This window comes from Anomaloglossus baeobatrachus, chromosome 2 (genome assembly GCF_048569485.1).
Source record: "Anomaloglossus baeobatrachus isolate aAnoBae1 chromosome 2, aAnoBae1.hap1, whole genome shotgun sequence".
In the NCBI taxonomy this organism is placed as follows: domain Eukaryota; kingdom Metazoa; phylum Chordata; class Amphibia; order Anura; family Aromobatidae; genus Anomaloglossus; species Anomaloglossus baeobatrachus.
This window is the reverse complement of record NC_134354.1, coordinates 491,371,192-491,394,176: the sequence shown is the minus strand read 5'-3', so window position 1 is coordinate 491,394,176 and position 22,985 is coordinate 491,371,192. Positions and strand designations below refer to the sequence as shown.

The 22,985-nt window shown below is 42.7% G+C and overlaps 1 protein-coding gene and 1 pseudogene across 1 annotated transcript in view; both read left to right on the top strand.

Annotated features, from left to right (window-relative positions):
- RNF149 (ring finger protein 149) overlaps window positions 1-22,985 on the top strand; it is an 81,746-nt gene that overhangs the window by 35,258 nt on the left and 23,503 nt on the right. Inside the window, exons 2-3 of the mRNA XM_075336470.1 lie at window positions 21,583-21,833; window positions 22,654-22,722. Coding sequence (XP_075192585.1) covers window positions 21,583-21,833; window positions 22,654-22,722 — 320 coding nt within the window. The remainder of the gene's footprint in view (window positions 1-21,582; window positions 21,834-22,653; window positions 22,723-22,985) is intronic.
- LOC142291726 (small ribosomal subunit protein eS1 pseudogene) lies at window positions 5,448-6,283 on the top strand (annotated as a pseudogene).

Genomic DNA, 22,985 nt, shown 5'->3' with positions numbered 1-22,985 from the left:
TCGGGGAGATTTTATATATTCCGCCCGCGGAGGTCGGGGGAATATATACCTTACTCTCACCGGGGACCCTTCAATAATCGGCATAAGTAGTATAGCGGCCTCCTTGCTTATGGTCGGGCAATTCCATAATTGGCCTGACTATAAGAGGGGCGCTAGAGAGCGCGTCACGTGCTCTGTCTGTCGGTCGGGAGGTATAAAGGAGGGGTGACCCCCACTTGTTACCCCCCGATTGTGACGTACTGGTAGCCAGCGCGGGGGATTTCTGAGTGACCCCCCCGGTGGTTTGTGACAGGGCTGAATACTTATGACCATGTGATATTTCAGCTTTTCTTGTTTAATAAATTTGCAAATATTTCTACATTTTTTTTTTTCTGTCAAGATTGGGTGCCGAGTGTACATTATTGAGAAAAAAATGAACTTTTTAGAATTTACCAAATGCTGCAATGAAACAAAGTGAAAAATGTAAAGGGGTCTGAATACTTATAGTGGGTACGGAATCTGCAGCACTGTCAGTGCTAAAGCCGATCACTGAGCTCAGCAGCTCTGCCTGAATTGACTGCACGAGCCACTCTGAGATGCTGTGCTCACTGATTGGTTGCAGCGCTATTGATGTGATGTTAGCACTGCAGACAATAATGGCCACCAAGAGCAGGGGTGAATACTTAACACTAAACCCTTGAAAAGTGAATAAAGCAGTTTGTTTCCATTTTCATCTATATTCGCCCTGCTCTGGCTCCTGTAAAGTTGGAGCTGTCCACCAAGAAAGAGGAAGTGGGAAGGAGGGATTAGAGATAAATGCAAAATAAGTAGGTGGGAAGGTGTGGTGAACAAGTAGGCCTTGCCATGGGTGCATCGAGCTCATGTGTTTGGATTGACCAGTCATTTTGTGCTGACAAAATTTAAAAGGAAAAGAGAAAATAAATAACGCATAAAATACATAGTCTATCCAATAAGAAGCAGTTTAAAATAAACAAAGCACTGAAATTAGTTGTGTGATTCATAAACTTGAATTGGCTATGGCAGAAGAACTTGGATAATTCATTTGAACGATCGTCAACGTATTGGTAAGAGCGTGGGTTATTTAATATTATTTTGTAGCAACTTGATGGGGATGTTTTTACATGGACTAAAAAATTATTTTTAGCATGTGTCCTTCAGTGATATGTCGCTCATTTACTTTAATTCATATGTAACAATAATCTTGGCTGGATTTGTATAATTCTTTGCCCCTCACTGTTATTGTTGGCTGCATATCCCATTTACACTGGGCAGTGAAGATTCCCAATGATGATCCTCCATTCATGTAAAAGGGCCACTAGCTTATGATATCATGGCTCTTTTATTTTCTCTATTCATACATTTTGTCCTTTTAACTTCACCCATCAAGCAAACCAATTTTAGCAGGCGGTGGTTTTTTTATTTTAATAATAATAATTAATTAATTTATTTTCTTATTTCTGTATAGTATTCAGCCTTGCATCTAGATATATGCCTGGAATAGCACAGTTTTATTTTCATGAGCTGTCAAAATTTTGCATCAATGATAGTCTTTCATGAGGATATTTTTTAATTTGCTATGATCTTCATTTAGATGAAGAGGATTGACGGTAAGAACGTAAGATCTTATATCCATCAGCATGTTACACATTGTGAGAATCGGTGCACAAATAAACAAATGTTGAGCTTCTTTTAAGTCTGTTCATTTGTTTGATGTTGTGCCAATTAAGAGAGGGTAGTCATATGAAGAAAGCTTAGCTGCAGGCTCGGCTCATAAATGTTACACAAAGACTTTTGTTCTAAGAGAATTTTAGAACAATCTGTTCCAGGCAGATTATTTAGTACCAAATGTGGTGACAAGGTTATTATCTGTTATTTCTGATGATTGATGTACTGTAATGTTGCCGAATTGCATCAATTGATGCTGAAATTGCCTTAGCAGTATGTGCCCACGATTGAGGAAGAATGTCACTTCCTAAGGAAATGGAATTCTGAAAATCTAGATGTATAACAATTCATACATCAATGTTTGTCTTCATTGGACACAGAGAAGGCTGTGTACAAGGTCTCCTTCACAAGTACGTTTTTCTGGTATATGTGGCAACCGTTTTGTTCATGGATACCACACATACCCACATATTACCTATGGTGATCTTCCAATATCCTTGTTTTTGCCGGTAGCATGGAGGACAAGAGCCAACACAAGTCCATGGGTCTGTGAAATGCCCATCCAGTGTGCCGGACGTGTCCACAGGAGATTTGTCATTTGGACTCATAGGGCTCATTCAGACATCAGTATTTTTTGTATGAGTGCTATCAGTGTTTTTCATGGGTAGCACTGAAACTTATCTATCGGGTTGGTCACATGTCTGTGTATTTTTGCTGACCAATTGGTCCACACAGAATCATAGCGACGTATCCCACTTTCATCACGGTCTTGGATCAAACCTGCCAATGCAAGTCTATAGGTCCATGAAAAATTTGGAGAGTATTAGTTTTTGGCCTGGGCGATGTACACACTGCAGCCTATCTTTGCTGTAAGTACTGCTCCAACAACAGGTTGAGAGCTGATGACTGGGCTGACCACTACATTACAGATAGAATACCAGCTGCCTGCTTCTTCCCTAAATAGTTCATGCAGAATTTAGAGGTGTGCTTTGGGTCACTGTCCTGTTGTAGGATGAAATTTGCTCCAATCAAGCGCTGTCCACAGAGTATGGCATGGCGTTGCAAAATGGAGTGATATCCTTCCTTATTCAAAATCCCTTTTATATTGTACAAATCTCTCACTTTACTAGCACTAAAGCAACCCAGACCATAACATTACCTCCATCATGCTTGACAGATGGCGTCAGGCACTCTTCCAACATCTTTTCAGTTGTTCTGCATCTCATAAATGTTTTGTGTGATCCAAACACCTCAAACTTTCATTTGTCTTTCCATAACGCTTTTTTTCCAGTCTCCCTCTGTCCAATATTTTGCCCATAATAGACTTTTCCTTTTATTATCCAGTCTCAGATATGGCTTTTTCTTTGCCAGCATCCCTGGAATTGCCTCTTCACTGTAGATGTTTGTGGGTACTATTTAATAAAGCTGCTAGTTGAGGACCTGTGAGGCATCGATTTCTCAAACTAGAGACTCTAATGTACTTGTCTTGTTGCTCATTTGTGCTGTGGGGCCTCCCACTTCCCTTTCTACTCTGGTTAGAGCCTGTTTGTGCTCTACTCTGAATGGAGTAGTACACACCGTTGTAGGAAATCTTCATTTTCCTCCTAGCAAGGATGCCGACTGACTCTCCGCCGCAGTTCCACTGCTGCTCTGAGTTTGTCAAGACCTGCACACGTCGCACAGGTCTCCAGGTATGGCTTTTAGGGAGTATGCATGCTCCCTGTTAATGGCAGCGCCCGCATATCTAAAGTCTTCCCCATCACCTAGGGACTCAGTATGTTTTAGGCACCTTCCCCTTTTGGGAGGTGCCGGAGCAATAGGTCCCTTCTTAGTCAGTTGCTCTGAGAACCTGAAACAGTTCAGTCTTAATCCTGTACCTGACCTGTTCTCTGTACCTGTTTGTGTCTCGTCTCCTGTCCAGTGTAACTACCTGTCCAGTGTAACTGCACCTGCCGCCCAGCCTGTACCTGCCGCCCAGCCTAAGCACTAAGCGACGCTGCAGCGATCCCACCAGCAACCTGACCTGGCAGGGAACGCTGGAGCGTCGCTACATGGGTTGCTGGTGAGCTGTCAAACAGGCAGATCTCACCAGCAACCAGTGACCAGCCCCCAGCCAGCAGCGACGCGTAGAAGTGATGCTGCGCTTGGTAACTAAGGTAAATATCTGGTAACCAACCCGATATTTACCTTGGTTACCAGTGCACACCGCTTAGCGCTGGCTCCCTGAACTCCTAGCCAGAGTACACATCGGGTTAATTACCCGATGTGTAGTCTGGCTATGTGTGCAGGGAGCCGGCACTGACAGCGTGAGAGCGGCGGACGCTGTTAACGAAGGTAAATATCTGGTAACCAAGGAAAGGGCTTCTTGGTTACCCGATATTTACCGTGGTTACCAGCGTCCGCAGAAGCCGGCTCCTGCTGCCTGCACATTTAGTTGTTGCTGTCTCGCTGTCACACACAGCGATGTGTGCTGCACAGCGGGAGAGCAACAACTAAAAAATGGTCCAGGACATTCAGCAACAACCAACGACCTCACAGCAGGGGCCGGGTTGTTGCTGGATGTCACACACAGCAACATCGCTAGCAACATCGCTGTTGCGTCACAAAGGTCATTCCTTAGCAGCGATGTTGCTAGCAATGTTGCTTAGTGTGACGTGGCCTTTAGGGTTACATCTTTTCTTTATGATCTTTTGAAATCCTTTTCGGCCTAACTGAACAATCATATGTATAGCGTTTAGCGTATTGCCATTTTTATGTTTCAAGAGGCAACAATTGGTACAGTGCACAGGTTAAATGTACTTTCTTAGTGATTGAAAATTGTCCTTTAAATGAAATAATGCGTTCTCTAGACTGAAACATTAGGCTGTGTATGGACTCCTTTAGGCATTTAATCTTCCACTGATTTTCTTCTCCAAAGAGGAGCAGTGCTGGGTGTTTTTCTGGCAATCAGATATTAACAAAATATACAGAACTTTTTAATATTCTGGAAATTGACAAGAAGTCGTACTTTGGCAGCTGAAGATGTCAGAGCTTGCACAGATGGAGCATTTTTAATTGAAAGAATGGCCTAACCTTGCGCTTGGCACATGAGCCCCACCATGTCCTTGTGCATATTCTGAGTGGGCAGAGCTGATACTGTGCAGGTCGCTTCTTCAGCTCTGGGCTGGCATGCCTTATGTATTACTTTTTTGTTCGGTGCTTTATTTATGCATGCAGTATCACTACTATCCTAATTTCTCATTCTGTTGTGAGACTTAAAGGAGTCTAGTGGTAATGTTCAGGTAAATAGCGTATTAATCACATCTGTCTGCATTACAGAAGCAATGGCTACAGGGAGAAAATTAAGTTATATTCTCCCTGCAGTCGCTCGCTTACAGTCATCAGGGTGATGCTGGGAGCTATACAGTCAGTTTACTATACAGTGAGTGCACGGTAATCACTCCTCGGCACATTGACCCACAGCTTGCCCTGCACATACATGCTACACACATGCGGTGCAGAGCAGGCCATCAATGTGCAAAAAAGGGATAAAGGAGCATTCATAATATAGTGAGTGACGACTCTTAACTACCTCTTCACCCTGCACCATTCCGATGACTGGAAGCAAGCAGCTGAAGGGAAAATAAAAGTTCAGTTTCTCCATGGTGCTCCAGTGAGCCACCCAGATATTTTTTAAACAATTTTTACATGGAGGATTATACCTAATCTACAGTTAAATAGGATTTCTGGAGATAACAGGTTTCCTTCAAAAAAAAGTATCGGCGCTCTTTCTCTCCCAGCTTGGCAAGATGGCAGTCGGCACGAACAAGCGGCTGACCAAAAGCGGCAAAAAGGGTGCAAAGAAGAAGATTGTGGACCCTTTCTCCAAGAAGGACTGGTACGATGTCAAGGCACCTGCCATGTTCAATATCCGCAATCTTGGGAAGACGCTGGTCACAAGGACTCGGGGAACAAAAATCGCTTCTGATGGACTGAAGGGCCGTGTGTTTGAGGTGAGCCTGGCTGACCTGCAGAACGATGAAGTGGCCTTCCGTAAATTCAAGCTGATTACAGAGGATGTACAGGGCAAGAACTGTCTTACAAACTTCCACGGCATAGATCTGACACGTGACAAGATGTGCTCCATGGTGAAGAAATGGCAGGCCATGATTGAAGCACATGTTGATGTGAAGACTACAGATGGCTACCTTCTCAGTCTCTTCTGTGTTGGATTCACAAGGAAGCGCAACAATCAGGTCAGAAAGACTTCCTATGCCCAGCATCAAAAAATCCATCCAGTCCGTAAGAAGATGATGGAAATCATGACCCGGGAAGTGCAGACTAATGACCTGAAGGAAGTTGTTAACAAACTGATCTCAGACAGCATAGGCAAAGAGATAGACTGGCAGGCCTTTTCAATCTATCCCCTCCATGATGTCTATGTTTGCAAAGTCAAGATGTTGAAGAAGCCAAAATTTGAGCTGGGTAAACTTATGGAGCTCCATGGAGAGGGCAGTGGAACTGGAAAGATTTCTGGGGATGACACAGGCGCCAAAGTTGACCAGGCTGATGGATATGAGCCTCCTGTGCAGGAGTCTATCTGAGATGCTTGATCTGAAGTAGCTTACAAAATATAAACAAACTGCTGTTCTATAAAAAAAACAAAAAAATGATCGTCCAGCTCCAGAAAAAGAGCTTTTATATGTATTTTAAAATCCATGACACAGAAGGGGGCTGTCTTAACTTTTGAATTGAAGTTGTCAGCCAACCCCCTTGTCACATGTGACGTTACTTGTCATCATTGGTCCTTCTTAAACTTGAGATTTACAGTGAAAGAAACCAGTCATCTCTGAACAGTGTTGGGGAGGATGTGGTTGGTGCTGTCCGAAAATTTGATTGTCAATAGATTAAGAAAATGATTGACCCAATGGATTGGAAGCTTATGACTGTTATTTAAAAGCAAGGTGGCAATGTTGGTCCCTGAGGTTTTTTATTGAAATATCAAAATCTAGTTTTGTACGTTTTGATTTGTTTGGTTATTATTCTCACTATAACATAAAAATAAACAAGTGAGATGGGAAAATTAACATTTTTCAATTAGTTGCATAATAATTTTGCACACATAGATATTTTCCTAAGAAAGTAGAAGTGAGGTTTTATCTTAATTAATTTTTCAAGGTTGAGTAATCTTTTGGTTTGAGCTACAGCACTGTAGAGCAACACACAAATTAATGATAAAAATACGAACTGCATAATAATTGTGCACACAGTATATATTGGGGAAAAATAGATTTTCTGGTATTGAGAAGCTTTTAAGCAATTCAATAGAATATTTATAGCCAAGCTTGCCAGTTTTGGTGGGACTGGACGATGATCTAATTCATATGCGGACCTCCCTGGTGGCAGATGTTGGAGGAGTAGAATATGGACCTTTTGGAGACTGCTCAGCTCTTCAATCCATACAATGGCTACTGATGGAGGAGCATGTGACAAGACTAGTCAATCAGGCTCCTCTAATAGAAAAACAGCTTATGTATGTGAACTGTTCTTTCAATTGGAGGAGACTGATGGACAGGTCCGGTCACCTGCTCCTCCACCAGCAGCCATTGTATGGACAGGTCCGGTCACATGCTCCACCACCAGCTGCCTGTGTGTGGACAGGTCCGGTCACACACTCCTCCACCAGCAGCCTGTGTATGGACAGGTCCGGTCACATGCTCCTCCACCAGCAGCCATTGTATGGACAGGTCCGGTCACACACTCCACCAGCAGCCATTGTATGGACAGGTCCGGTCACATGCTGCTCCACCAGGAGCCTGTGTGTGGACAGGACCGGTCACACACTCTTCCACCAGCAGCCATTGCATGGACAGGTCCAGTCACATGCTCCTCCACCAGCAGCCATTGCATGGACAGGTCCGGTCTCACACTCCTCCACCAGCAGCCATTGTATGGACAGGAGGTCCGGTCACACGCTCCACCACCAGCAGCTATTGTATGGACAGGTCTGGTCACAGGCTCCTCCACCAGCAGTGTTTTATGGACAGGTATTGTCACATCCCTTCACCAGCAGCCTGTGTATGGACAGGTCCGGTCACACACTCCTCCACCACCATCCTGTGTATGGACAGGTCTGGTCACACGCTCCTCCACCAGCAGCCATTGTATGGACAGGAGGTCCGGCCACACGCTCCACCACCAGCAGCTATTGTTTGGACAGGTCTGGTCACAGGCTCCTCCACCAGAAGTGTTTTTTGGACCGGTATTGTCACGTGCCTTCACCAGCAGCCTGTGTATGGACAGTAGCTCATGTAATCTGTGAGGAAAACAAGCACGGGAGGAGAACCTGTCTCACCTGTGTAAAAGTGTACACAAAATCTTGTCCTTACCGCATCTGATAAAACATGTGGCTGATCCCATTAATTGATTCAGTAGCCAGCAATAATGCAACACAAAGGCTATAGAAGGCAACTAGAACAAAAATGTTAATGAAACCCAGTTGCAAAAATTGTTTTTACCTTACTTTTACCTAGTTACATGCTTTTAAGTAAGAAAAAAATGGCCCCAAAATTAGACAATCCCTTTAAGTATTTGCAATGATATTGCCCATTTCTTGGAATACTGAGAACGGAAGGTGTACAGTCGTTGCCAAACGTTTTGAGCCTGACGCTGATTTTTTGGTTTTCATAAAGTTTGCTGCTCAGGTTTTATAGTTACAAATTGCTTTAATTCCAGAATTTTAGGATGATTGATCAGATGAATTGCAAAATAATTGCCATGAAAATTAGCTTAAAACACAAACCCCCATTTGCACTGATTTTATGCCCTACCACAAAATTACCTGCTTCAATCAATTCAGTGATCTTCTAGTTAGACAAGGATAAAATATAAATGAGGACCAGACAGCTGATATCACACTGTTATGCTAATTGAATTATAAGAGCAGCCTGAATGCATACTAAAATGTATTTTCTAACAATCTTTACCCCCCCCCCCGTGATGATCTTTATTACACAATGCACTACACTTCTCCCTATCTAATACCTAAAGGTGCTTTTCTTACTGTACTTCCTGTGACGTTTTGTTTGAGAGGAGTCTCAAATGTGACGTCACAAAAAGCTGGAGCTGCAGTCACTCCCCACTGTGTCCATCACAGGACGTCACCAGGGCGCGGCGCTGCAGTTACTAGTTTTTTGCATCGCTCCCTCTGAGGATGTCCTGGATGATGGATGATAGATGTTGTGGCCTTGGTTATTGCAGTGTTGGCATGTTACTCATTTCTCTCTGACCGTTTCAATTGCATCTGTGAAAGACGTCTTGGGGGCAGCGCTAGATGCAGTGAGTGACAGCAGCACTGCCCCATAGTCTGTAGCCCAACCCTCAAATGAAGAGTAACCAGTGGTGCCGCTGGTGTCACCCACTACTTCTAGCACCACCCCTTATGGCGCTTTGCAGACAGTGCTGGAAGCAGTGACCGACACCAGCGCCACCGCATAATAACACTTTGATTGAGGGCGTTGTTAGAGGCTGTGGGGTAACACTAGTGTCACTGCACCTAGTATTGACATCTTTCACGCAAGCAATGGAAGCGGCCGGAGAAAGATGTTTGCGCTACTTTTTTGGCAAAACACTTTGATGAATCACCCCCCAAGTCTTTAGAGCAATACGGACTATATTAACACTTCATGAGCTGAGCACCGTGAGCTTTCTTATGGATCTCAGATACTCATCAAAGATTCTTTGGAGGTCTCTCAGTTTTGTTCTCCAATTCTTTTCAAATCTTAAAAACCTGGCAGAAGGGGGAGAGTGTCTGCTTAATTTTGACCATTAGTAGATCCAAGCTGCTTACCCTCTCTGAGGGAAATTGCTCTCTTGTGGGTAAGCAAGTGTTCTGGTGGGCCTCCTTTTATTGTTTCTTTAGTGTACAAAGTCCCAATGATCTGTGTAGAAAAGTAAAAGAAGCTCACCAAGAATGTGAATTCCCTTTAATTAAAGGTTTGATTAAAGGTTTGCTTTAATTTTTACTACCAGTATCTCATTAAAAGAAAGAAGAATGCAAAGAAAAGATAGGGCCTTAATGTGTTTAATCAATCTGGAAGGACAAATTGTGTCTCGATTAATGTTCCTTTACTATGAGCACAATTATCCGGCTTGAGATCACACATGTAAAGAAAGAGGATTATACTTACAGGGAGGCTTATTCTGGAACGGGGCAAAGGCCCAGCCAAAGTGAAAGCTCCATGTTTTAAAACCTCATACATAGGGATGCCGATTAGTCAATACATAGAGCTTTTCTTGACTTTCAGTTTTTATATAAATGAATATAGCAGTCTTAAAGGGGTGTTCCATCAAAAGATCACCCCCTCCATAAGGTAGATGAAAAGTATTAGATTGGTGGAGGTCCTCACTTCCCTACCAGTGTCAGTCGTATGGAGTTGTGTGGCTGTTGAGCGTGCACGTTGCCGCTCTATACATATAAAGCTGGTTTCAGATGTCCATGTTTAATTACGTACCAGTCACACTCATGGTTATGGTCATATGTGTGTCATACGTGTGTTACATATGTGTCACGTGTGTCACATGTGTGATATCCGTGTTTGCATACATGTGACACGTACTGGGTAAAACACGTCTCTGCAATGAAAAGATGTACTATATTTACCTGTATCCAACGATGCTGTCTTCTGCTCTGCTACCTCCCGCTCCTAACCCCCGCTCATTATTTTCATTGATTATTCACTGCCCAAGGATCTGGAAGCCGAAACATCACGGGGACATCGCTGGTGACAGGTGAGTATACAGCAGTTTGCGCAGTGACATCCAGGGGGTCATCTGAGTTCCCAATGAACTCTCATGAACCCCTGGAAGTCACCATGACACTTGCAGTAGCGCAGTTGTCACAGGGGTGTCATCAGAGTTCATTGGGAAATCCGATGACCTCCTGGACGTCCCTGCACACACACTGCTGGCAGGATACTCACCTGTCACTAGCGATGTCCCCAGCGATGCTGTCCTCGGCGGTGCTGTCTCCAGCGCTGTCACCGCGATGCCCCTGCTTCCAGCTGCTCACTGCAGTGAATAATCAATGAAATAATGAGCGGGGGTCAGGAGCGGGAAGCAGCAGAGCTAGAGACCGCATCGCTGGATACAGGTAGATATAGAACATCTTTTTATTTAAAAACCTGCGTTTTCTCCGGTCTGTGTCACACGGATCACATCAGTGTGCGGTCCGTGTGACACCCGTGCTGCCAGTGAAAAAACGGACACATCTCCGTGTGAAATAGCGGGGCCACACAGTCTGTGTGAAAATGCGGCCGTGTGAGTACACAATAGGGTAACATGGGTACGTGTGACGTCTGTGTTAAAAACAGATGTCACACGTACCTAAAACACGGATGTCTGAAACCAGCCTAACTGACTATAGGGATAACCGCTAGATTCATGGCTATAAAAAATTCACACGTCTAGTTTGCCCATAGCAAACAAACAAAGCACCCCGGATATTTAGATAGATTTGATAACATGCCTTTTAAGATCTGCATCTAAAAAGTGTTGTATAAAAAATAATGATCATAGTTTTTGTAGGCGTTTCGGTTTTTCATTTTTCTATTTTAGCTTTTTTCTTGCATTCGTATTGTTTAAATACTTCAAACCGTGAAGCCAAAGTCATTTTTCTCAATTTTTGTTTTTGTATGCTATCCTCTCTTTAGTGTAAATTATGGCACCAAAACTGGATCAAGATTACATTGTGAATCTAGCCTTAAAGGGAATCTGTCAGCAGATTTTTATTATTTAATTTCAAAGCACCATAATGTAGGCAAAGAGACTTTGAATCCAACGATGTGTAACTTGGTTTACTGGGTGAAGCAGTTGTGACAGAGTTTTTAGACTTCGCAATGCAGCAGTGCTTAGAAAGGTAACCCCGCCCACACCAGGCTTTCTATACACACTGCTTATCAAACAAGGGGGCTTCGGACTACCAGACATGCTCCTGTAGACCAAGCAATGATAAACCCCTGGTGGTAAAACAATTATTACAGGTAAACAACAGCAAGTAAAGCTGGGTTCACACTAAGCGACAGCGACAACGACGTCGCTGTTACGTCACCATTTTCTGTGACGTAACAGCGACCTTGTAAGTCGCTGTTATGATCGCTGCTTAGCTGTCAAACACAGCGACGCAGCAGCGATCATAACGTCGCTACATGTGCAGAGAGCAGAGAGCCGCGTTTAGCGCTGGCTCCTTGCTCTCCTAGGTACAGTACACATCGGGTTAATTAGTTAATTAACCCGATGTGTACTGCAGCTACATGTCACAGTGCAGAGAGGAGGGAGCCGCGCGCACTGCTTAGTGCTGGCTCCTTGCTCTCCTTGCTACAGTATACATCGGGTTAATTACCCGATGTGTACTGCAGCCACATGTGCACAGAGCAGGAGCCGGCACTGGCAGCAAGGGCGGAGGCTGGTAACGAAGGTAAATATCGGGTAACCAGGGAAAGGTCTTCCCTTGGTTACCCGATGTTTACGCTGGTTACAGCTTACCGCAGCCCTCAGACGCCGGCTCCTGCTCCCTGCTCGCTTCATTTCGTCACTCTCTCGCTGTCACACACAGCGATGTGTGTGTCACAGCGGGAGAGTGACGACCAAAAAATGAAGCTGGACATTCAGCAACGACCGGCGACCTCACAGCAGGGGCGAGGTCGTTGCTGGATGTCACACACAGCGACGGGACGTCGCTGCAACGTCACAGAAAATGGTGATGTAGCAGCGACGTCGTTGTCGCTGTGTGTGACACCAGCTTAACTTGGAGCTTGATAAGGGACCATGAAATCTGTTTTAAACCCTAAATAATGCTGTCTTCAGACTACATAGCAAAAACTTGCTGACAGATTTGTTTTAAAAGGTCTATCCAGGATTTTCATAAATTTGCACAAAAAGGGCGTGAAAAATGAAGCTAACATGTACTGATTGTGAAATCCTATGCAGCTTTAGCCCTAACATAGACATGCCGTGATGATATGCCAACTACTTGTTCATGGCCATTGCAGCCAATCTCTGGCTTCTTTTGTCACATACCAATTGTGACGCCATCAGGTGTCACGGGCTGATCACAGCCTTTTAACAACCAATGATTGGCTACGTGTAAGCAGGTTAGCATTCATTTAAAGGGAACCTGTCACCAGATTTGTTCCCTGTAAACTTCAGCCACCACCAATGAGCCCTTATATACAGCACCCTAGAATACTATATAAGTGCCCGGGCCACTCTGTATAACATTAAAAATACCTTTTTATTATACTCGCCTGCGAGGTTGTCTGGTCTGATGGACATCGCTGTTCTTGATTTGACACCTTCTCTCTTCATTCTATTGCCATCCTTCTTCCCCCCTCCATGTGGAGGACGCGTCCTATGTCATCCACACAGAGTCCTCCATTGTACTCTTGCACACGCACTCTTCTCTCTGCCTGGCTGAGGGCAGATCAAAGTATTGTAGTGCATATGAGCAGGCGTTCATTAACCTTTCCCCGCTCCTGCGCATAACAGTACAGTACCTCAGCAGGGCAGAGTGAAGCGCACTGCAGGACACTGTGTGGATGACGTAGGACGCGTCAGCCACATGAAGCAAGAATGACGACAACAATCGCAAGAAGATAGGAGGAGCTGATTGAAGACAAACAACGCCCATCGGACCAGACCGCCCCGTAAGGGAGTATAATAAAATGGGGGTTTTTTTGTTATGCAGAGCTGCCTGGGCACTTATATACAATATTGAAAAAACAAAAAGCCAGCACCAAATGTGCACTACAGCACTAACCATTCCAAACTGTACTTATTATAAAAAAATTTTTTGAGATTTTTGGCAAAAAATTGCAATTTCTTGAGCTGCTTCGCCACGTCACGGCAAATCTCATTTGAAGCAGTCCTACACTAAAATATTTTTATAAAATGTGCCATACGGCCTCACATATGAATAGTAGAACTGCTCTTAGCAGCACTCACCTGGTCTATTTCAATCCCGTACCCATGACTGAGTCATGGCTGTGGGCGGGACAGGTCCAAGCAAATGCTGCATGAAGTAAATAGCCTGTGGACAAAGCCTGATGACTTAATGTGAACAGTCACCAACCGCCAAAATCCAGACAGATGGAATACATCCCAAATTGGGGTGCATAGCAAGGTGGAGGTCAACCACCGACCAATTCAATGAAGAAAAAACAAAAAGCCAGCACCAAATGTGCACTACAGCACTAACCATTCCAAACTGTACTTATTATAAAAAATTTTTTTGAGATTTTTGGCAAAAAATTGCAATTTCTTGAGCTGCTTCGCAAATGAGATTTGCCGTGACGTGGCGAAGCAGCTCAAGAAATTGCAGTTTTTTGCCAGAAATCTCAAAAAAAATTTTATAATAAGTACAGTTTGGAATGTTTAGTGCTGTAGTGCACATTTGGTGCTGGCTTTTTGTTTTTTCTTCATTGAATTGGTCGGTGGTTGACCTCCACCTTGCTATGCACCCCAATTTGGGATGTATTCCATCTGTCTGGATTTTGGCGGTTGGTGACTGTTCACATTAAGTCATCAGGCTTTGTCCACAGGCTATTTACTTCATGCAGCATTTGCTTGGACCTGTCCCGCCCACAGCCATGACTCAGTCATGGGTACGGGATTGAAATAGACCAGGTGAGTGCTGCTAAGAGCAGTTCTACTATTCATATGTGAGGCCGTATGGCACATTTTATAAAAATATTTTAGTGTAGGACTGCCTCAAATGAGATTTGCCGTGACGTGGCGAAGCAGCTCAAGAAATTGCAGTTTTTTGCCAGAAATCTCAAAAAATTTTTTATAATAAGTACAGTTTGGAATGTTTAGTGCTGTAGTGCACATTTGGTGCTGGCTTTTTGTTTTTTCTTACTTATATACAATATTCTAGAATGCTGTATATAAGACCTCACTGGTGGTGGCCAAAGGTTATAAGGGAGAATCCTGGTGACAGGTTCCCTTTAATAGCCTATTAGGACAGGTTGACCGCATTTCCATGTGCATATAATCATGAGCACAATCTGTCTTGTGTGCCTAGAATATCATTTTTCTCAACATAACTTGTCCTGTTTACGCAATCAAACCATCAGGTTAGTAATTGGCTGCAGCGATGACATGCAGATAACCTATATGTGATCACTGCAGGGAATGTAAGGAAAACAGTGGGAGCACTGGAGCCGTGGTGTTCATGTGACCCAGGACCTATGAAGTGAGTCTTCTTTGTGGCAGTTTTCACAAATATATATATATATTATATTATATTATATATATATATATATATAATATAATATAATATAATATAATATATATATATATATATATATATATTTGTGAAAACTGCCACAAAGAAGACTCACTTCATATATATATATAAGCACTGATAATGGGGAGCGCATGAAATGATATGCTTATTAAATTGGCACGATGTTTGGCACACAGGTGCACTGAATACAGCAGACTCCAAGGTACTCATTAGCATTAGGGCGGTAGCTGCTGGGAGCGCCCGTACATCCTACAGCCTTTCATTTACTAGCCTGTGGGCCAGGAGAAAACTCCTCATGAATACACATGACCCATAGCTGACCGTATTCTTTCTACATGCCTACTAGCCAAACAAAATCTAATTATTTTTTTTTTGTCATTTTTGTGTTCTTGAGCTACAAAAGTATCTCGTAGTAATCATATTCTTGTTTAGTAGTGAAATCAATTGAACTTTTCATACAGAGGAAACTGCTGAATGTAGAGGTTTAGCTGGCAGTATAGGGGTAGCATTCATTTGGTGTGATATAGGCTGGATCCCTCAGATGTGTACATGAATGGCGTGCCCAGTGTCATAGTCAAGGTTAGCAGTGTCAATTCCCATGGTGTACCTTCGTCCTATGTATAGGATCACTGGGGACGTTATTAATAATGTTTATCTCATGAAGGCATCAGGGCACAGACGTAGGAAATTATGCCCTGTATGCTGCCCAGGGGATTTCATGACATACTTTTACCAACAGAGGTAGCCTGGAACTCCTCCAGCAAGCACGCAGATTGCCCCTACCCATCTGCCATCCATTTTCAGGAGCATATTCATGTATTATTATTATTTTTTTTATATTTTAAAGCTATCTTTATTGTTATAAAGACATCACAAAATACAGTGCCTTGAGAAAGTATTCGTCCCCTTGAATTTTTCATCCTTTTCCCACATTTCAGGCTTCAAACATAAAGATAAAAATGTTAATGTTATGGTGAAGAATCATCAACAAGTGGGACACAATTGTGAAGTTGAATGAAATTTATTGCTTATTTTAAACTTTTTTTAAAAAAAAACCAAACAAACTGAAAATTCGGGCGTGCAATATTATTCGGCCCCTTTAAGTTAATACTTTGTAGCGGCACCTTTTTCTGCGATTACAGCTGCAAGCCGCTTGGGGTATGTCTCTATCAGTTTTGCGCATTGAGAGACTGAAATTCTTGCTTATTCTTCCTTTGCAAATAGCTGGAGCTGAGTGAAGTTGGATGGAGAATGTTTGTGAACAGATTCTCGATTGGATTCAGGTCGGGACTTTGAATATTTGTGAACCATTCCATTGTAGATTCTGCTTTATGTTTTGGATTATTGTCTTGTTGGAAGACAAATCTCCGTCCCAGTCTCAGGTCTTTTGCAGACTTCAACAGGTTTTCTTCAAGAATGGTCTTGTATTTGGTTCCATCCATCTTCCCATCAATTTTAACCATCTTCCCTGTCCCTGCTGAAGAAAAGCAGGCCCAAACCATGATGCTGCCACCACCATGTTTGACAGTGGGGATGGTGTGTTCAGGGTGATGAGTTGTGTTGCTTGTACGCCAAACATATCATTTGGCATTGTGCCTAGATATTTCGATTTTGGTTTCATCTGACCAGAGCACCTTCTTCCACATGTTTGGTGTATCTCTCAGGTGGCTTGTGGCAAACTTTAAACAACACTTTTTATGGATATCTTTGAGAAATGGCTTTCTTCATGCCACTCTTCCATAAAGGACAGATTTGTGAAGTGTACGACTGATTGTTGTCCTATGGACAGACTCTCCCATCTCAGCTGTAGATCTCTGCAGTTCATCCAGAGTGATCATGGGCCTCTTGGCTGCAAGTTTGGATTGACGGCCGTGTCTTGGTAGATTTGCAGTGGTGTATGATACTCCTTCCATTTCAATATGATCGCTTGCATAGTGCTCCTTGGGATGTTTAAAGTTGTGGAAATCTTTTTGTAACCAAATCTGGCTTTAAACTTCTCCCCAACAGTATCACTGACCTGCCTGTTGTGTTCCTTGGTCTTCATGATGCTCTCTGTGCGTTAAACAGAACACTGAGACTATCACAGAGCCGGTGCATTTATACGGAGACTTCATTACACACAGGAGGATTATATTTATCATCATCAGTCATTTAGGACAACATTGGATCATTCAGAGATCCTCAATAAACTTCTGGAGTGAGTTTGCTGCACTGAAAGTAAAGGGGACGAATAATATTACACGCCCCAATTTTCAGTTATTTATTCTTTACAAAAGTTTAAAATAAGCAATACATTTTGTTTGTTCAACTTCACAATTGTGTCCCACTTGTTGTTGGTTCTGCACCATAACATTAAAATTTTTATCTTTTTTGTTTGAAGCCTGAAATGTGGGAAAAGGTTGAAAAATTCAAGGGGGCCGAATACTTTCGCAAGGCACTGTAATAGTTGGGCCTCATCAATTGCTGAAGCATCCAGTCCCCTTCATTATTGTGGAACCTGCAGTGAAAAGTTGTGGCTCAGTGGTTAGGACTGGAGACCAGGTATCAAATCCCACCAAGGACAACATCTACCAGGAGTTTCTTTGTTCTCTCCATGTGTTTTCTCCGATTTCCCCTCCCCCACACTCCAAAGACATACAGATAGGGAATTTAGATTGTGAACCCCAATGGGGACAGGGATGTCTGTAAAGCGCTGTGGAACTAAGGCTGCTTTCACACTACGTTTTTATAACGCAAAAATGGATCCAGTGCAAATGCGTTTTCATTTCAATGCATTTGCAATGGACCCGCGTCAACATGCGTTCACATGCGTTTGCGTGCGTTATAGTAAGGATCCAGCGAGTTGCAGGTTTATAACATTTTTCAAAAACGCTACTTGTAGCGTTTTTAAGCTGCGTCCAAATACTGCAAATTGCTGGATCCTGACTAAACTGCACGCAAACGTATGTGAACGCTGGCATGCTGATAGACAGGATCCTGCTTGCTCTACTGAGCATGCACAGAAACCAGCGTCGGGTAATCAGTCCCTCTCTCCCCCCTCCTCTCTCTCTTTCTCCCCCTCCCTGTCCCTCTCTGTCCCCCTCCCTCTCTGTCTCTCTCTCCCTCCCTCTCTCCCCTGCCTGAGAGCTGCGGACACTCGTAACCAAGGTATATATCGGGTAACCAAGCAAAGCGCTTCTCTTAGTTACCCGATGTTTACGTTGGTTACGTGTGCAGGGAGCAGGCAGCCCGGCTCCTAGCAGCTGCGGATGCTCGTAACCAAGGTAAATATCGGGTATCCAAGCAAGTTACCCGATGTTTACCTTGGTTACGAGCCTCCGCAGCTGTCAGATGTCGGCTCCCAGTCTATCACGTTCAGTTCCACTGATTCCCGATCACATGACTCCAATGCCCGCACATAAACTTAAAGGACCTGGACAGGACAGGATCCTGAAAAATAACACATGCGTTTGCATGTGTTTTTTTTGCTGTAAAAGCAGGATCCGCTAGTACAGCAAAAAAAGTTCATGACGCATGTTAAAAAAGCGTAGTGTGAAAGCAGCCTAATAGAAAACTTGTAACACTGCAGTCTTTATACAAAGTTGATGTCTATTTGCAGGGAGGCTTTTTTTTGTATATGGATCAAACACACTCATTATACTCCATTTAAGTGATTAAAAATAACAAAACAGCACTCACAATGACAATCGAATGACACAAGGATGCCAAAAATGAGAACACAGGCCAAAAATGAGCATGGTGACGGAAAATGTCCCTTATTTCCATACTTGCGTTTGAAATAAACAAATTTAGTTTCATTCACCACAAAAGCAAAAAAAAACCTCAGCAGTTGCATTATTCCAACGTTTTTGAACTTTCTCATTGCTTTTAATGGTGAAAAACTAAGCAAAAATGCTGAGAGAACTGACATGCAGCTTTTTTTTTTTTTTTTTAAAAAACATCAGTTTTCCATATGTAAGGGGGAAAAAAGCAAGTGTATGTGAATGCTGGAATCTCATCGCTTTTGCTGGTCCTGTAAAAAGCAGCTTTTACTTTGCATAAAACTCGAAAAACACAGAGCAAAAATGCAATGTGTGAACATAGCCTATTCTGCTTTCCTCTCTGCTGTGTTCCCACTTGGTCAGAGTCGTGTCGCATTGACAGTTAATCACATGGGCTTTATGTACCTTGCTTAGAATGCTGATATCGATGTAATATCCTGTCTCTCTTCTTCCTATCCATTCTTTTTCCTATGCCAACTATGCCCCTTTATTTTAAAAACTTCAAAAACCTTAAATAAAAAATTAATTAAAAAAACAAACCTGTGTGGGGTATGAATTTAACCCCTTTGTCGCCTTTATTTTGTTTAAAGCAAGTTGGGCTGCAGTGTGTACATCGCCCAGGCCAAAAGCTAATGCTCTACCAGGATACAGCTAAACCCACACTAATGTGGAAGCATCACAGGTGCATGAGGAGCAAATCACACACACACCTCCATGGAATGGAGGGGAGGCGAATGCTAGATCAAAAATGGGGAAATATGTATTCTTTAAAGAGTGTTATAATTTATTTCACAAATCAATAGTACACATGAAAATAAGCAACTTTATAATATATCTTATCAGACACACGTGCTTCTTTCTGCCAAAATTAATCAGTCATTATTAATAATCTTAATTCTGAGGTCAAATCTGTATTCAGTGAAGACTTTCCCATTACTGAGATAGGAGATGGCGGTTGGTGTTGATAAGATTCTATGACGATGGGAGGAGCTAGAGGCAGAGCTTTACCCACCTCCTCCCGCTATAGAATCTCCTCAGTAACAACTGCCATCTCCTAAGATTATATGATGGAAGGAGCTAGAGGCTGAGGGAGGAGCTAGACTAAGAGCTCCACCCCCTCCTGCCGCTATAGAATCTCAGTTGCTTATTTTCATGTGTACTATTGATTTATGAAATAAATGTTAAAGGGAATATGTTACCATCTTTTTGCCGCCTAATCTGAGAGCAGCATAATGTAGGTGCAGAGATCCTGATTCCAGCGTTGTCACTTACTGGGCTGCTTAGTATAGTTTTGATCTACTGCTGATTAGTCAGTGATTTCATCATTAGAAGACTACTTGGCGTGCTGCCAGGTAGTCTAGTATATTCATGAGCTCTGTATAACTGGTAGATCTGCAGCAAACACCTGGTAAGTGACACATCGCTGGAATCAGGATCTCTGTCTCTACATTATGCTGCTCTCAGATGGAGGAGCAAAAACCAGGTGACAGGGTCTCTTTAAGATGATGGTTACACTTTAAGTGTAGTGCTGGGTTTAAATGAACATTTTTGTTTTGTGATCTGGTGTGTAGATGAAAACACAGCTACTCTTTGGGTGGAATTATTTACTTTTTTTTCAATCAAGCCATTTTCTTTTAATAGCAGACATTGTGTGTCCTGTTACTAGCAGCAGATCCAGCGTAGCCGTACTTTCTGCTGCCGTATACTGCTGATATCTAATATATAAAGCTGAATGTGTGTGTGTGTGTGTGTGTGTGTGTGTGTGTATGTCCGGGATTGGCATCTGCACCCGTCGCAGCTACAGCCACAAAATTTTGCACACTTACACGTCTGGACCCCGAGAGCGTCATAGGCTATGTTTTGAGGGGAAATTTTAACCCCGCGCTTTAGTTATTCGCCAAAAAACCTGCCTCCATTAAAGCGAATGGAGCTGGGAGCCACAGTGAAGCCAGAACTTCAGAAGAATGCGCAGCCACGCCCTTATATGGAATGTTGGCGTGTCACAATGCAGCCAGGGAAAGAGACAGACACAGACCGGGAAAGAGGCAGACACAGACAGGGTAAGAAATAGACATAGACATGGTAAGAGACAGACACAAAGAGACACACAGACAAAGAGACAGACTGACAGGGAAAGAGACAGACACAGGGAAACAGACAGACAGGGAAAGGGAAAGAGACAAAGAGACAGACACAGGGAAATAGAGACAGACAGGGAAAGAGAGAGACAGAGAGATATATACAGAGGGGGACACAGACAGAGAATGGGAGAGAAACAGAGAGACAGTTACTATCCCGGGCGTTAATACATTCTATTTATACATTCTATCCCGGGAATGTTAATACATTCTATTTTGTTAACAACAGTTATTAACCCGGGCGAAGTCGGGTAGTACCGCTAGTATAGTATATTGCTGTATTTCATTGTTGCATTGTTCTTCAGCTCTACGTTTTTGTTCGTCATCCCCTTAGAGCTATATGCAGATCCCAGTTCCACAGACGTCCCATTGTTTGTTAGATCCGAGGAGCCTCTCTTGCAGTCAGTCCTGATTTACAGATAGAACAAGTCTGTTCAGCTCATAAATTGCTGGGATACCAATATTCGTATTCACTGTAAGCAGAGTGCCAGACATGTGATCCCCGATGGCTCCATCCGCTTTACTCCTGAGAATAGTTGTATGAAGAGAGACTACAGAAAGTATCTGCATTGTAATCCCAAAAATAGAAAGCCCACTATATCCATCACCAGTTTGCTTTATACTAATGTGTATATAAGTACGGTATTATTTAGCTGTTTTCTATTTGCCACCACCCCACCATTTCTGTTTTATATTGATTAAAAAATTGATGATGACTTTTTTTTCTCTCTTCTAGGAACTGGTAATACTGTGGTTATAATGGTTGGCTATCCAAAAGGAATGGATATCATGGAGATCTTGAAACGAAATATACCAGTAAAGATGATGATCACTGTTGGGACCAGACATGTTCAGGAATTCATCAGTGGCCAGTCGGTGGTGTTTGTAGCCATTGCCTTTATCACCATGATGATTATATCTCTTGCCTGGTTAATATTTTACTACATCCAACGCTTCCTATATACCGGAAATCAGTATGGAAATCAGGTGACTATAACCTCTATTAAGTTCATTTTGCCCATACCGTTTTATCTGTCGGGGTTCAAGTATTTCAATGGGTACCAGGTATATAGGTTGCTTCTAGATCTCACCTTCTGCGGACACGAGAATAGGCAACTTCTTTCCCATGGCTTCCATGTGCCTGAGATTCCTCTCCATTGACATCTGCTGTTGGGGCATGGGCTGGTTGCTCCCCCATACATGAGATCATTGTCGGATTCCACTGAAATCATGGGTTTGCCCAATTTTTGTTTACTATGTGTTACCAATTTTATTCATGATTACTATTTGAATACGTTATTCATATTACCGTAACGTGTACTGGGCAACCATGGGACAGTATATACGCACCTCAAATATCCAATTTTCTCATACGAGTGCAATCTATGATAGACTATCACAGGTACAAGCGCCATCATGCTATTCACATGCCTAAGATTTTTCGTGGACCATACAACCTGCGGAAAATCATAGAGACCTCTCCGGTTTTGATCCAAGGGTCTGATCAAAATCGACAATGCAAGATTTTGGGTCCATGAAAAAAATCAAACCATACTCTGTTGAGCTACGAGTGTGGTCCAAATTTTACAGACTGTCAGAAAGTAGGTGGAAAACATTTTTTTCTCCACGTACAAGAAAAACAAATGACATGCAGTCCAAACTCTGATCCAGAACTATAGGTCTATTTTTCTCAAATGTGGAAAAATCAGGTGTCTGTGGACTAAAGCAACACATTTACAAACATAAAAGAATTTATAATGTTTGGCTTTTTTTATCTGTAGTTCAATTTACATACTTTGTCTTAAAGGGTAACCGGAAGGAAACCAAAAAAGCCATTAACCAACTTCAGTTGCATAAAGTAAAGAAAGGAGAAAAGGTAATAAGAAATGTATACCAAAAGTTCTTCCCTGTGTTTTCATTATATTGGTTTGTATGCGTTTTTTTTAGACCGTTTTTACATACTGTAGAACTTTTTAGAGACTGACTTGCAGTCGCCTCTTGAGTTTTCTTGTGAACTTTGTGATCAGATTTTGAGTAGACCACAAAGGCATCAGTAAGGCATAGATCTAATGTGTGTTGGTGTAAAAAAAACTTCCAAAAAACTGTTATTGTATGGTTTAAAAGCAAAACCCACAGTGA